Below are 13,858 nucleotides of genomic sequence, written 5' to 3'. Positions count from 1 at the left end.
AGACTGGAGCCGAACACCCCCCAGTTAGTGAGGCCCGGCCCGGACATCCCGTTCTGTGTTTTATTGCAGACACTGGGGCAGGGGTGGGTGCAGCGAATGTCAGCGAGTCACCAGGGAGCCGCGGTTCATTTGAAATGATTTCAATCGGGAATCTGAGCCCGGCCCCGGGAAATGGATCATCTGATTCCGTGATCAGCTCTTTTTGGAAAGACGTGGGTGGCTCTGAGAAGAGCCTTTCCGTTCAGATGTTTACAAGTTGTCCTTTTTATTTTCTTTTGGGCGCTGCTTTCTGAGGCATTGCTGATTTGGGCTTGGCCTTGGGTTTTTCCACCTTCTTGGCCGCCTTCACCATTCCGCCCCTGGCCTTCTTGGGGCTCTTGGGCTTCTTCGCCGCCGCCTTCTTCCCAGCCGCCGCTTTCGCTGTCTTTTTTGACGTTGCTGCTTTCATGGTGATCGTTTTCTTGGCTGCTGGTTTCTTAGCTGGAGATTTCTTGGCTGCTGGTTTCTTGGCTGCTGGTTTCTTGGCTGGAGATTTCTTGGCTGCTGGTTTCTTGACTGGAGATTTCTTGGCTACTGGTTTCTTGGCTGCTGGTTTCTTCACCTTCTTTCCCTCTTTCCGCTGGGATTCCTTCTTAGCGAGCCTGAAGGAGCCCGCGGCGCCCGTGCCCTTGGTCTGCTCCAGGAAGCCGTTTTCCACTTTCCTCTTGATACTTAAATTGATCAGTGAACGCTGCCTCAGCACATCGAAGCCGTTGGCAGCCAGAGCCTTCTTTATCGCCGCCAGGGACATCCCCTTGCGATCGCTGCCACTCGCCACAACCTTGAGGATCTGTTCGCCCAACGTGGGACCGGCAGGCTTGGAGCGGGGAGCCGCTTTCTTCTCCTTGCTGGGAGCCTTGGTTTGAGCGGCGGCGGCAGGAGGAGCCGTTTCGGCGGCTGCGATCTCAGTCATGTCCGCGACTCTGTAGAAAATCTCTCTGACAGTCAGAGCTGGGTCAGAAATGAGACGAGAGGCGGCGGCACAGAGCTACTTATAGGCAGCGAGCGGACGGGGCGGAGACATCCTGCTGTCAGCTCCCGGCCCCTCCAGCCTCTCTGTGTTTCTCTGTCTTTATTACCTCTCCGATTCCAATTAAACTCGGGCACCCCACATTCCCAGACTGGCCTCTTTCTGTCTGGAAGACTGGAATGTTTGCTGTCGAGAAAGTTTCATCAGAATTCAAGACAACAATTTCGATTTAAAACCGTTTCATTGCTGCACTGATCGCGCTCTCTCACCCAATCGCGGAAATGTTCGCTGTTTGTCGACTGAAATTTGAAATCAACTAAAGCTTCACGTTTAATTCCCACTTCAGGGCTGAGCAGGGGAGCAGGGCGATCCTATGACAGGGAAATCTTTAAATTTTGCACAAGAGCGTGTCTGAAATCCGGCGATGGGAGCGGACAAACAAACACAGTGACACTTGTCTAACGCACCCGCCCCTTTAACACACTCGCTGACACAATGTTCACTCTGCTCATTCACAGCACAATCTGTTCCCAGATTTACAGTTCACAGGACAGGTTTTCCTCTCCGCTCGGCCTGTGCTGCCGATTCTCGGGGTTAGTTGCAGTTTCCCAGCTCAGTCAGTGTTAAACACTCTGAGGCCGGCGCTCCTCATAGTGTCTGTTCCCCAGATTCAGGGGCAGGAGCCAATCACAGCTCTGGCTGTGTTCACCCATATCTGGTTTGAAGGTATTATATTGTTCGCAGGCAGAAATATGTTTGATTTATATGAAAATAGAAATGATGATCTCACCGCCCCTCTAGCCTCTCTCTGTCTCTCTCTCCGAAATTGAGGAACAGAACAGAGCAACTGGTGTCCTGTGCATTCCATTCTCAACACCCAGAGACAGCAACCAGAGAGAGGGGCAGAGAGACTGCATCAGTCTTAATGTTCGTTCTCTGAGCCAGGCGGTCCACGCACTCTCTGTTACCGAGATTTAGGGGCAGGAACGTGTCACAGTTTGGCTGTGTCGAGTCTGGCCTGCTTTTAGATCATTGTATTATTCACAGAAATAGTGAGGCATTCTGTTCACCACACATACCTTGAACTCGGTTTCAATACAACACCAGGTTATAGTCCAACAGCTTTATTCGAAATCACAAGCTTTCGGAGCGCTGCTCCTTCTTCAGGTGAAGTGGAGAAATGCATAAAGACACAGCTTATATAGTCAGAGAATCATGTCAGATGTTTACAGGTAACCTTTCCAACTGCCATTTATCACACCTCGGCAGAGAGATAATCACAGCAGTCAAAGGTGTGAATGGTGTCCAAACAGGTCAGTCAGGGAAACATTACATCAAAGAACAATGAGGTGGGGTCACAAGGGGTCAAATATTGCTGGGGTCTGTATGAAAAACAAAAAAACTGACAAAAAACATTTTTTTTTTGGCTGGAAATCACAGCAGGTCCGGCCGCATCTGTGTAGAGAGAACAAGCCAATGTCGACTCGAGTCTAGATGACCCTGCTTCAGGTGGGGTTACATGTAGCGTGACATGAACCCAAGATCTCGGTTGAGGCCGTCCTCATGGGTGCGGAACTTGGCTATCAGTTTCTGCTCAACGATTTTGCGTTGTCGTGTGTCTCGAAGGCCGCCTTGGAGAATCCTTACCCGAAGATCGGAGGCTGAATGTCCTTGACTGCTGAAGTGTTCCCCGACTGGGAGCGAACACTCCTGCCTGGTGATTGTTGCGTGGTGTCCAGTCATCCGTTGTCGCAGTGTCTGCATGGTCTCGCCGATGTACCATGCTCCGGGGCATCCTTTCCTGCAACGTATGAGGTAGACAACGTTGGCCGAGTCATATGAGTATGTACCATGTACCCGGTGGGTGGTGTCCTCAAGTGTGATGATGGTATCAACACGGATACCATCATCACACGTGAGAACGCCACCCACCGGGTACATGGTACATACTCATGTGACTCGGCCAACGTTGTCTACCTGATACGTTGCAGGAAAGGATGCCCCGGAGCATGGTACATCGGCGAGACCATGCAGACACTGTGACAACGGATGAACGGACACCGCGCAACAATCACCAGGCAGGAGTGTTCCCTCCCAGTCGGGGAACACTTCAGCAGTCATGGACATTCAGCCTCCGATCTTCGGGTAAGCATTCTCCAAGGCGGCCTTCAAGACACACGACAATGCAAAATCGTCGAGCAGAAACTGATAGCCAAGTTCCGCACCCATGAGGACGGCCTCAACCGAGATCTTGGGTTCATGTCATGCTACATGTAACCCCACCTGACGCAGGGTCATCCAGACTCGAGTCGACATTGGCTTGTTCTTCCTACACAGATGCGGCCGGACCTGCTTTGATTTCCAGCCAAAAAAAAAATGTTTCTTGTCTGTTTTTTTGTTTTTCATACAGACCCCAGCATCTGCAATATTTGACACCTTGTGACCCCACCTCATTGTTCTTTGATGTAATATTTCCCTGACTGACCTGTTTGGACACCATTCACACCTTTGACTGCTGTGATTATCTCTCTGCCGAGGTGTGATAAATGGCAGTTGAAAGGTTAACTGTAAACATCTGACAAGATTCTCTGACTATATAAGCTGTGTCTTTATGCATTTCTCCACTTCACCTGAAGAAGGAGCAGCGCTCCGAAAGCTTGTGATTTCGAATAAAGCTGTTGGACTATAACCTGGTGTTGTGTGACTTCTTACATTTGTCCACCCCAGTCCAACTCCGGCATCTCCACACCTCGGTTTCAATAGAGCGAAAAATGATAGGTTCAGCATCGATCCAGATATAACAGGCAGGGCTGGGGGATAGAGGGACTGAGGATTGATCCTGTACACAAGGCACAGAGACAGACACAGGGGGTGACAGTCACACAGGCTCGGGAACTTGACTGGTATCTGTCGCCTACTCACCCAGCGGAGACAGGCAGAGACGGATTAAACTCCCCACTCACCAGCAGTTCAGTATCAGAGATTGACAGAGCCTGTTCCTCCCCATCCTTCCATACAGTATGGGGAAACAAATCGCTCAAAGGGACAGGATTCGCGTCGCTCTCACACTCACCGGCAGCAACTGACGTGTGTCCAGAGTCGCTTCCTCCTCTCCTAATATCTCCTTATCTGTTTCGGTGACAATGTTTCTTTGATAACGCTCCTGTCAAGATCATTGGGACGATTTATTCATTTAAATGTGCTTTATAAATTCAAGTTGTTGTTGCTGTTGCTTCTTTTAATTTGCCTCAGGAGAGAGGTCTGAGCATGCGTGGTAAACACTTGCCTTCTCCTCCCCCTCTCCAGCACAGTGTTTAAAGCGACAGGAAGGGCCCTGTGAGCTCCCCTCCCCCAGCTCTGCCAGCGGGGACCGTTTCCTCTGTGCTCGGCTAATGATCGCTGAACACATCAGGGAGCGGAGATATCACGGGCCTGAGTAAGGGAGCAAACAGCAGCCTCCTCACAGCAGCTCGTCGCACTGGGACTGTTCAGCGGCATTCGCGGGTGTTTCTGCGAGACAGATTGAAGCAGGAAATATTTCCGGAACATGGAGTGAGTGGGGGAAGGGAGAGGCCATTCTCGGGCTGTGTGTGTACAGTGTAAGTTAACATAGAAAGTAAATCACCTCGCTCTTTCAAATCATTGCTGCTTTAGTTCACAAAGTGCATCTATTGCGGGCACCAGGTGAGAAGTGTGAAAGAACACATTTCAAAAATCGTTACCTTTGTTTCGATGCATTGAGTTCTCCAGAACCGTGTTGCTGGTGATTAGGAGATACATAGTCGCTCCTTCAGGTACATCAGGATCCGCGCTCTGTGGCATTCTGTTAAGTTCACAGGCCCTAACTCGGTTTCCATAGAGTCATAGTCATAGATTCATAACGGCACAGAAGGAGGCCAATCGGCCCATCAAGTCCATGCCGGCTCTCTGTAGAGCAATCCAGTCAGTCCCATTCCCCCGCTCTATCCCCGTAGCCCTGCAAGTGTATTTCCCTCAAGTGCCTATCCAGTCTCCCCTTGAACACATTTAGTGTCTCCGCTTCCACCACTTCCGTCGGCAGCGAGTTCCAGGTCCTCACCACTCGCTGCATAAAAAAAATGTCCTCACACGGCCCCCCACCCCCCCATATCTCTTGCCCAAAACCTTAATTCTGTGTTCCCTGGTCCTTGTACCATCAAGTAGTGGGAACAGCATTTCTCCATCTAGCCTATTCAAACCCGTCATAATCTTGTACACCTCTATCAAATCACCCCTCAACCTCCTTTGCTCTAATAAAAACAAATCCAGCTTCTCCAACCTTTCCTTGTAGCTAAGATCCCCCCCTCCCCAGAACTATTCTGGTCAATCTCCTCTGCGCCCTCTCAAGGGCCTTCACATCCTTCCTAAAGTGTGGTGAGCAGAACTTAATGCAATACTCCAGTTGTGGCCTAACCAGTGCTTTATAAAGATTCAGCATAACATCTCTACTTTTGTACTCAATATCTCTATTTATGAAACCCAAGATCCCAAATACTTTCCTAACCACTCTCTCAATATGTCCTGCCACCTTCAGGGACCTATGCACATTAACTCCCAGGTTCTTCTGTCCCTGCACACTCTTTAAAACTGTGCCATTAAGTGTATATTTCCTCTCCCTGTTCCTTCTGCCAAAATGCATCATCTCACACGTCTCTGTGCTAAGTTCTATCTGCCACTTGTCTGTCAATTCTGCTAGCCTTTCTGTGTCCTGTTGCAGTCGATGCTCACTGCCTGCCTCACCCCCAAGTTTGGTGTCATCTGCAAATTCAGAAATTCAACTTTGTATTCCAATATCCAGGTTATCAATATGGATCAAAAAAGCAGTGGCCACAGCACTGACCCTTGGGGAACACTACTGTCTACCATCCTCCAGTCTGAAAAACAGACATTTACCACAACTCGCTGCTTTCTGTCCTTAGACTGAAAACAATTGTTTATACAGCCCAGGTACCTGTGGTTATATTCCAGGAAGCCATCCAGAACTTCATAGGTCGTCCCATGGGAATGGGAGATATAAACCTGGCGTGTGGCAATGAGGTGGTTCCATTCGTGGTCCAGTGCTGGATTTGTGTTGTGTCTGGATGCTGATAACTTACTATAGAACAGTCCTACACACCTGGTGTGGAGAATCTGAGACCCGCTGTATTGAGGTGGTTCCATTCATGGTCCAGTGCTGGATTTGTGTTATGTCTGGATGCTGATAACTTACCATAGAACAATCCTACACACCTGGTGTGGAGAATCTGAGACTGGCTGTATTGAGGTTGTTCCATTCATGGTCCAGTGCTGGGTTTGTGTTGTGTCCGGATGCTGATAACTTACCATAGAACAATCCTACACACCTGGTGTGGAGAATCTGAGACTGGCTGTATTGAGGTGGTTCCATTCATGGTCCAGTGCTGGGTTTGTGTTGTGTCTGGATGCTGATAACTTACTATAGAACAGTCCTACACACCTGGTGTGGAGAATCTGAGACCGGCTGTATTGAGGTGGTTCCATTCATGGTGCAGTGCTGGGTCTGTGTTGTGTCTGGATGTTGATAACTTACCATAGAGCAGTCCTACACACCTGGTGTGGAGAATCTGAGACCCGCTGTATTGCAGTGAGGTCAGACAAAGACAATGTTTGTATCACTGTTTCCTCTCTCCAGATAATTTATTTTATTATAAAAAAACACATTAATTATAACTTTATTTTTTATATTCTACCCTCAACTGTCCATATTGTATAACCAATGTTTTTCTCATATTATTGTTCTCGAAGCAAAATACTTCACTGAGCCAGAATAAAAAGTGATCTCTCCTCCATGCGGAATACAAGGAGCAGTGCAGGCAGCTCCTTCTCACACACGGTAAGTATATTATCACTCACAGAATGACAGATTGAGAAAGAATCACAATCACTTACTGTAACTGAGATTGATGGACAGACACAGATGAAAACCCCACTCACATACCAGAGATAGACATTTACAGAGTAAAATCTACACTCCCATACTAGACACAGACAGAAAGACAGAAACTGACACTCACATACCAGATACAGAGAGGTAGAGAGTGAAATCCACAGCCACTCACCAGAAACTGGCAGGTACAGATAAGACCCAACATGCATCCCGGAGACTGACAGATACAGACCAAAATCAGGCTTCCATAACAGAAACTGGCAGCTACTGGTTTAAACACTTACTCATAATAGAAACTGTCTGCACTGGATCAAAAACCCTCACTCACATACCAGAGATAGACAGGTACAGAGTAAAATCCACACTCACATACCAGAAACTGACAGGTACAGAGAAACACCCACACTCACATACCAGTTCCTGAGCGTTAGAGCAGAAAAGCCACACTCATGTGTCAGAAATTGACAAGTAGAGTAAAACGCACAGTATTATATCAGACACTGATTGACATAGATTAAATGAACTGTCACATAACAGAGAATTACAAATCGAGGGTATAACCCATGCACACATTCCAGAGCTTGAGAAGTACAGAGTAAAGCCTCTCTTCCACATCAGAAAATAACAGGTACAAAATAAAAACCACACTTCCATACCAGAGGTGGACATGTAGACTGAAACACACACTCTCACATCAAGACACTGACAGATACAAAGAAAAATGTTCACTCACTTACCAGAAAACAACAGGTACAGAATAAATCACAAACTCACATTCCAGATACAGACAGGTACAGCGTTAAACCCGCACTCAAATAGCAGTAAATAACAGTTGCAGAGTAAAGCCACAAACAAATGTGCTGTACCTTTCTGTGATTCTTTAAAAGGACGATATCCCGAATGAATACGATAGCAAAAAGGGTCAAACCCGAAACGTCAACTCAAATTTCTCTCCACGGATGTTGCCTGACCTGCTGAGTTTTTCCAGCATTTTCTGTTGTTATTCCCGAATGAAGAATTCGACTAAATTAATGCTGTGGTTTCCTCTTACAAGAGCCGTTGCTATGCTTTATGCTTTCTCAGTGCGTTGTGAAATTCATTTACAATGGCCACCGGCATTGTCCCTTCCGACACGCCGTGCTTGGCCAGCTCTCCGGGCAGCACCAGACTCACGGCGGTCTGGATGTGTGGACACAATCCGTACACTCCAAACTATTAGAGGTTGGTGCCATCTCCTGGCCGCCAGCCAGTAGTGCAACAAGATAACCATTCATCAGTAACTGTTTATATTGGAGAGAAATAAACTGAACACCTTGTTTATGTTCAGATTGAAATGATTGCAAAGTGTTTTACTCATCCTGACTAAAGCTCCAAAGACCCATTGCGTTCGATCTGTAAATACAGAAGATTACATTTTAAAATTAGAGCGATGGGGGGACAGTGGTGATTGTAGCTGCTCTTTCGAGCGAGTTGATTGGTGTTCGAATTCGCGGCATCGCAACCAGGCTCCTGTTGATACAGTTTAGGTCACCCTATCGCAGTTTAATGCCTTCCAGCCAATGCCATTTCACTAAAATTTACAACAACAAAAATCATCGCCCATTTGCTTCTCCCATAAAAATGATTTTCAATTTATTTTTGTGGATTATTATTTTTAACCTATAAAGGATTTTTAAAAAATAAACGGAGTGAGGGCTCAATCCAAGCGATATAATTATTCACAGTGGCCATTCTTAATTGGAGGGAAAGTGCTGACGTTCTGATTAAAATGAGTGCTGTTTCTCTCACTTGACCCACTTAGGAGCCAAAAGAAGGATATAGTCCGTAAATATATAAATTAACATATATGAGCGATGGTGGTATATTGGTGAGCATAGCTGCCTTCCAAGCAGTTGACCCGGGTTCGATTCCCGGCCATCGCAACCGAGGTACTTTTAATACCCCTCGCAGGTCAGAACTGACATGTGGAACGTTGCAGCAGGATTTTAAGAGAAAAATGTCCATTGCAACTGACAAAATACTTTGATCTCGGTGATCAAAAAAGAGAGAAGATTTCAGGTCACAAACAGTGCTATGGATACTGCAGGGGAAGGTCATGTATTAGAGATTGACAGATACAGAACAAAACAAACACTCGCACGACAGAAACTGGCAGATACAGAGTAAAGCCCATACACAATTACGAGTAATTGACAGGTACAGGGTGAAAACCTCTCTTCCATACCAGAAACTGACAGGTACAATGAAAAGCCACCCACAATTTAGCAGAAACTGGCAGGTAAAGAGTAAGACTCACACTCACATTTCAGAGATTGTTTCCCCTCACAGGAGAATCTAGAACTATGGGGCAAAGACTCCGGAGAAATGGCCGGCCTTTTAAGACTCAGATAAGGAGGAATTTCTTCACTCAGAGGGTTGCGAATATTTGGAATTCGCTGCCCCAAGGAGCTGTGGATGCTCAGTCGTTGATTATGTTTAAGGCTGATTCAGATTCTTGTACTGCAGAGGAATTAAGGGGTTTCGGGAAAGGACAGGAAATCCGAGTTGAGTTCGAAGGTCAGCCATGATCTTATTGAATATCAGAGCAGGCTCGAGAGGCAGTATGGCCAACCCCTGCTCGAAATTCAAATGTTCCTAGAAAGTAAAACGAATACTCACATATCATAAATATGTCTGGTACAGATAAAACTATACTAATATACCAGAGTACGACGGGTATAGAGTGGAACCCACATTCATATACCAAAGATTGACAGACACAGTGTAAAACATACACTCAGACACCAGGGATTGACAGTTAGAGTGAACCCCACATGCAATTAGCAGAAATTGATTCTGTTGATACGATACACTAAGTGCCCAAAATCTATATACCTCAGTCTTGAATATACCCGCCGGCTGAGCATCCACAGCCCTCTGGGGTAGAATTGAAAAGATTCATAACCCTTCGAGTGAATACATTTCTGCTCATCCCAGACCTATAAAATTGAACCAACACTACCATACACTTAGAATCCAACCGCTTGCAATAAGGGCAAATATAACATTTAATTCCCAATTGATTGCTGTTAACTTTCTGTGATTCATGTACGAGGATACACAAATCCCTCTGAATACGAACATTTACTAGGCTTTCACCTTCTAAAAAATTCCGTATTTTCAATCATATAAAGTAAAACACACACACACATACCACAGTCAGATTAATACAGAATAAAACTCACACTCAGCTATCAGAGACTGAACAACGCACAGTAAAACCCGCACTCACACACCAGAGACTCTCAGGGACAGAGAGAAAGCCACACTCACATCGATGAAGTTTGAAAGGTACAGAGTAAAGCCCACAGTCACATACCAGAGACATACAGATACAGAGTAAATATCACACTCACTTCCCAGAGATTGACTGATACAGTGTGAAATCCACACTTAAATACCAGAGACAGACAGATACAGAGTAAAACCCACACTCAATTCCCAGCGACTATTTTTTGTGGGGGCTGCGCGACCCATTCAGATTAACATGCATGTGCAGCTGTTGCCATTAGAACATCGTAGGATCTGCTGCATAGGACCGGCAGCTTAAAGGGAACATTTGCTATGGAATAAAACCAACACTCAGATACCAGAGACTAACAGATACAGAGTGAAACACACACTCACATACCAGACATTAACAGATACAGAGTAAAACCGACACTCACATACCAGAGACTAATAGATACAGAGTAAAACAGGGATGCAGTCACCTACACTGAGCACGCCAAGTGCAAGACGGTCACTGCCATGCATGTGGTGTACACTCTGAAACAACTCTATGGATTCGGCAGCTGAACAACTCAACTCTTTCAACCAAACACAACACAAAGGCTCTTTTAAGAGCCACTCACCACCTCACAGAGAGAGCAGTGACCTGGGAGCGGGGATAGATTGACGATTTACATTGTGATCGGTGAAGATCTATATTAAATTACAAGATCAAATTTAGGTGTGGAGGTGTTTTAAATCAGCATACGCACGATGGGTCGAATGGACCTCTGTCATTGAATCGTAGACATTTACGGCATAGAAGGAGGTTATTCGACCCTTCATCTCTGCCGGCCGTAGCCTTGTCGGTAGCGGCACTTCTGTAACTCAATTTCTGGTCTGGGATTTATGTGGGTGTTGATTTTACTCTATATCTGACACTTTCTGGGATCTGACTGAGAGTTACTGTGTATTTCTTAGGGTCTAGTATGTGAGTGTGTCTTTACTCTATAGCTCTCTGTCTCTGCGATGTACAGTATTATAGAAAGTTACGGCACAGAAGGAGGCCATTTGGCTCATCGTGTCTGTCGGCCATAAACAATCTATAAAGCCAATTCGCACTTTACAGCTCTTGGTCCGTTGTCAAATCAAATCAACTTTTATTGTCATTGTTAGTGCACAAGTGCAGTACAACGAAATGTAGGCTTGCGGCTCCCGAGAGTGTACATTTAGATTAAGACACTTAAACATTCAACATACATTTGGCTTGTAATACATTAACATAAACATAACCATAATAAAGTGCATTGGCAGATGTGCAGGCTTTAGAGTTTATTTGTGGAGTTCAGTAGGATGACAGCCGTGGGAAACAAGCTGTCCCTAAAGTGCAGTTTATGGCACTTATGGTCATATCCAAGTACTTTTATTAAATGTGATGAGGGTTTCAGTCTCTAACACCCTTTCAGGCAAAATAATTCCAGACCCCCACCACCCTGTGGGTGAAAATAAAATCTCATTTGATGGAATGTGTAAACCTCTTCAGGAACTCCCACTCCAGTGTGCGGGTCACACACTCCGTTTATCAGTAATTCGGATGATAATTAACATCGTCTCAATGAGGCCCATTTAATGAATGATAAAAGCGATTTGTAAAACGATCACATTTTTGTTGATTTAAGTGTGATAAAAAGAAATCTGATCATGCGCTAAAATACAACCCTCGCCTCCTCCTCAGTTGTAGAAGCCACTTCTAAAACAGAGGAGGACAACATCGAAATTCTAACCGTAGAGCTGAGCAAAGTAGTAGTGACCTCAGTGTATAAGCCACCTGGCACAGATTTCAGCTTCTCTAACCCTGTACCCAACCTGCACAATAAACCACAGATCATCATTGGAGACTTTAATAGCCACAGTACCCAATGGTGGTACAAGGAGACTAACAACGATGGAGAAGCAGTCGAAGAATGGATGGACACTAACCAGCTTTGTCTCATCCACGATCCTAAATTGCCAGCCTCCTTCCACAGTGCCCACTGGAAATGTAGATATAATCCAGATCTTGCCATTGCCAGCAACGACATCGCTGGCCTCTGCAAGAAGCTTGTCAGAGACCCAATACCACAGACACAACACCGTCCTATTGGCATCCAGGTAAATGCAGCAGTGTTACTAACCGTCATACCATTCAAAAGGTGCTTCAACTTCAAGAAGGCCGATTGGAACGGTTTCACACGAGCACTTGACCGCAAGGTTAAACGCATTAAACCCTACCTGAGCACTGCAACCTCTTTGCAAAAGCTGACCAAAAAACAGCTAGAATGAAGATCCCCCGAGGTTGCAGAGTACACTACTTCCCTGGTCTCACCAAGGAGAATGCTGAACTCTGCTGGGAGTATGCCTCAATGTTTGAATCTGACCCCTTCTCAGAGGAAACAATATCTACCGGTGAGAGGGTGATGTTAAGTGTCTCTCAAGAATGTCAAAACACCTGGAACACCTTGATAGAGACAACAGATCTTTCAAAAAACAACAAGAAGGCATGGTCTCTCATATGCAAACTTGGTGGTGATCCCAAGAAAGCTGCCCAACATCCAAATGTGTCTGCTAACCAAGTTGTACACCAATTGCTCCTAAATGGAAAAATCAACAAGAAACAACCAGAGCACAACTAGATAGGAAGAAGTACAGCGATGATCCTGGCTTCACTAGACCATTCAACATGGAAGAGCTGGAAACTGGTACATCTAGTCTAAAACACGGGAAAGCAATTGGTCTTGACAAAATAGCAATGGAGCAGATAAAGCATTTTGGACAGCAAGCAAAGAAATAGCTCCTACAATTGTTCAACCACTGTCTGGCAACACACAAGCTACCTAATATCTGGCAGAAGGCACATGTAATAGCATTATTAAAGCCTGGAAAAGATTCCCTCAGATCCTAAGAGTTTTCGGCCAATTTCACTGCTTTGCCACACCTATAAGCTGTTTGAACGCCTGATACTCAATAGGATAGCACCAACTGTACATGAGAAGATCATTCCAGAACAAGCAGGTTTCCGCCCCGGGAAATCAACAACAAGCCAACTGCTCAACCTCACACAACACATCGAAGATGGTTTTGAGCAAGGGATGGTAACAGGTGCTGTTTTTGTAGACCTGTCAGCAGCATACGATACAGTGAACCATAGACGACTTCTCTGCAAGATTCTAGAGATGACAAAAGATATTCACTTAACAGAGCTGTTGGAAAGCATGCTTCAGAATCGCCGGTTCTATGTTGAACTAGGTGGGAAGTGCAGCAGGTGGCGTATTCAGAAGAATGGTCTTCCTCAGGGAAGCATGCTTGCACCGCTGCTGTACAACATCTACATGAATGATCAACGTATAGACGGTGTTACACGCTGTTTTATATATGCTAATGACTTATGTGTCACTGCCCAAAGCACTGATTTTAACACCGTGGAGAAAACGCTTTCTGAGGCCTTGGAGGGACTAAAATCCTACTGTGAAGAAAACCACCTTCGCGCAAACCCATCAAAGATGCAAGTTTGTGCATTCCACCTCAGAAACCGTGAAGCCAAACACCAGTTGAAAGTAACCTGGTGTGGAGCAACACTGACGCATTGAGAGCACCCTATCTACTTAGGAGTCACCCTTGACCAATGTCTCACCTTCAAG

The 13,858-nt window shown here is 45.8% G+C and overlaps 1 protein-coding gene and 1 non-coding gene across 2 annotated transcripts; one reads left to right on the top strand and one right to left on the bottom strand.

Moving 5' to 3' along the window:
* Window positions 1–243: 243 nt before the first annotated feature.
* Window positions 244–952, bottom strand: LOC147114415 (histone H1.4-like). The gene has a single exon (XM_085993913.1). The coding sequence runs from the start codon at window positions 950–952 to the stop codon at window positions 266–268; it is 687 nt and encodes a 228-aa protein (XP_085850039.1). The 3' UTR covers window positions 244–265.
* Window positions 953–8,782: 7,830 nt separating this feature from the next.
* trnag-ucc (transfer RNA glycine (anticodon UCC)) lies at window positions 8,783–8,854 on the top strand. Its single transcript has one exon. It is a non-coding gene; the product is annotated as a tRNA-Gly (tRNA).
* Window positions 8,855–13,858: the final 5,004 nt, after the last annotated feature.

Source organism: Somniosus microcephalus, chromosome 7, assembly GCF_052327205.1.
Source record: "Somniosus microcephalus isolate GS21.2 chromosome 7, FLI_Smic_1.0, whole genome shotgun sequence".
NCBI lineage: Eukaryota > Metazoa > Chordata > Chondrichthyes > Squaliformes > Somniosidae > Somniosus > Somniosus microcephalus.
This window is presented reverse-complemented; position numbering and strand designations above follow the sequence as displayed.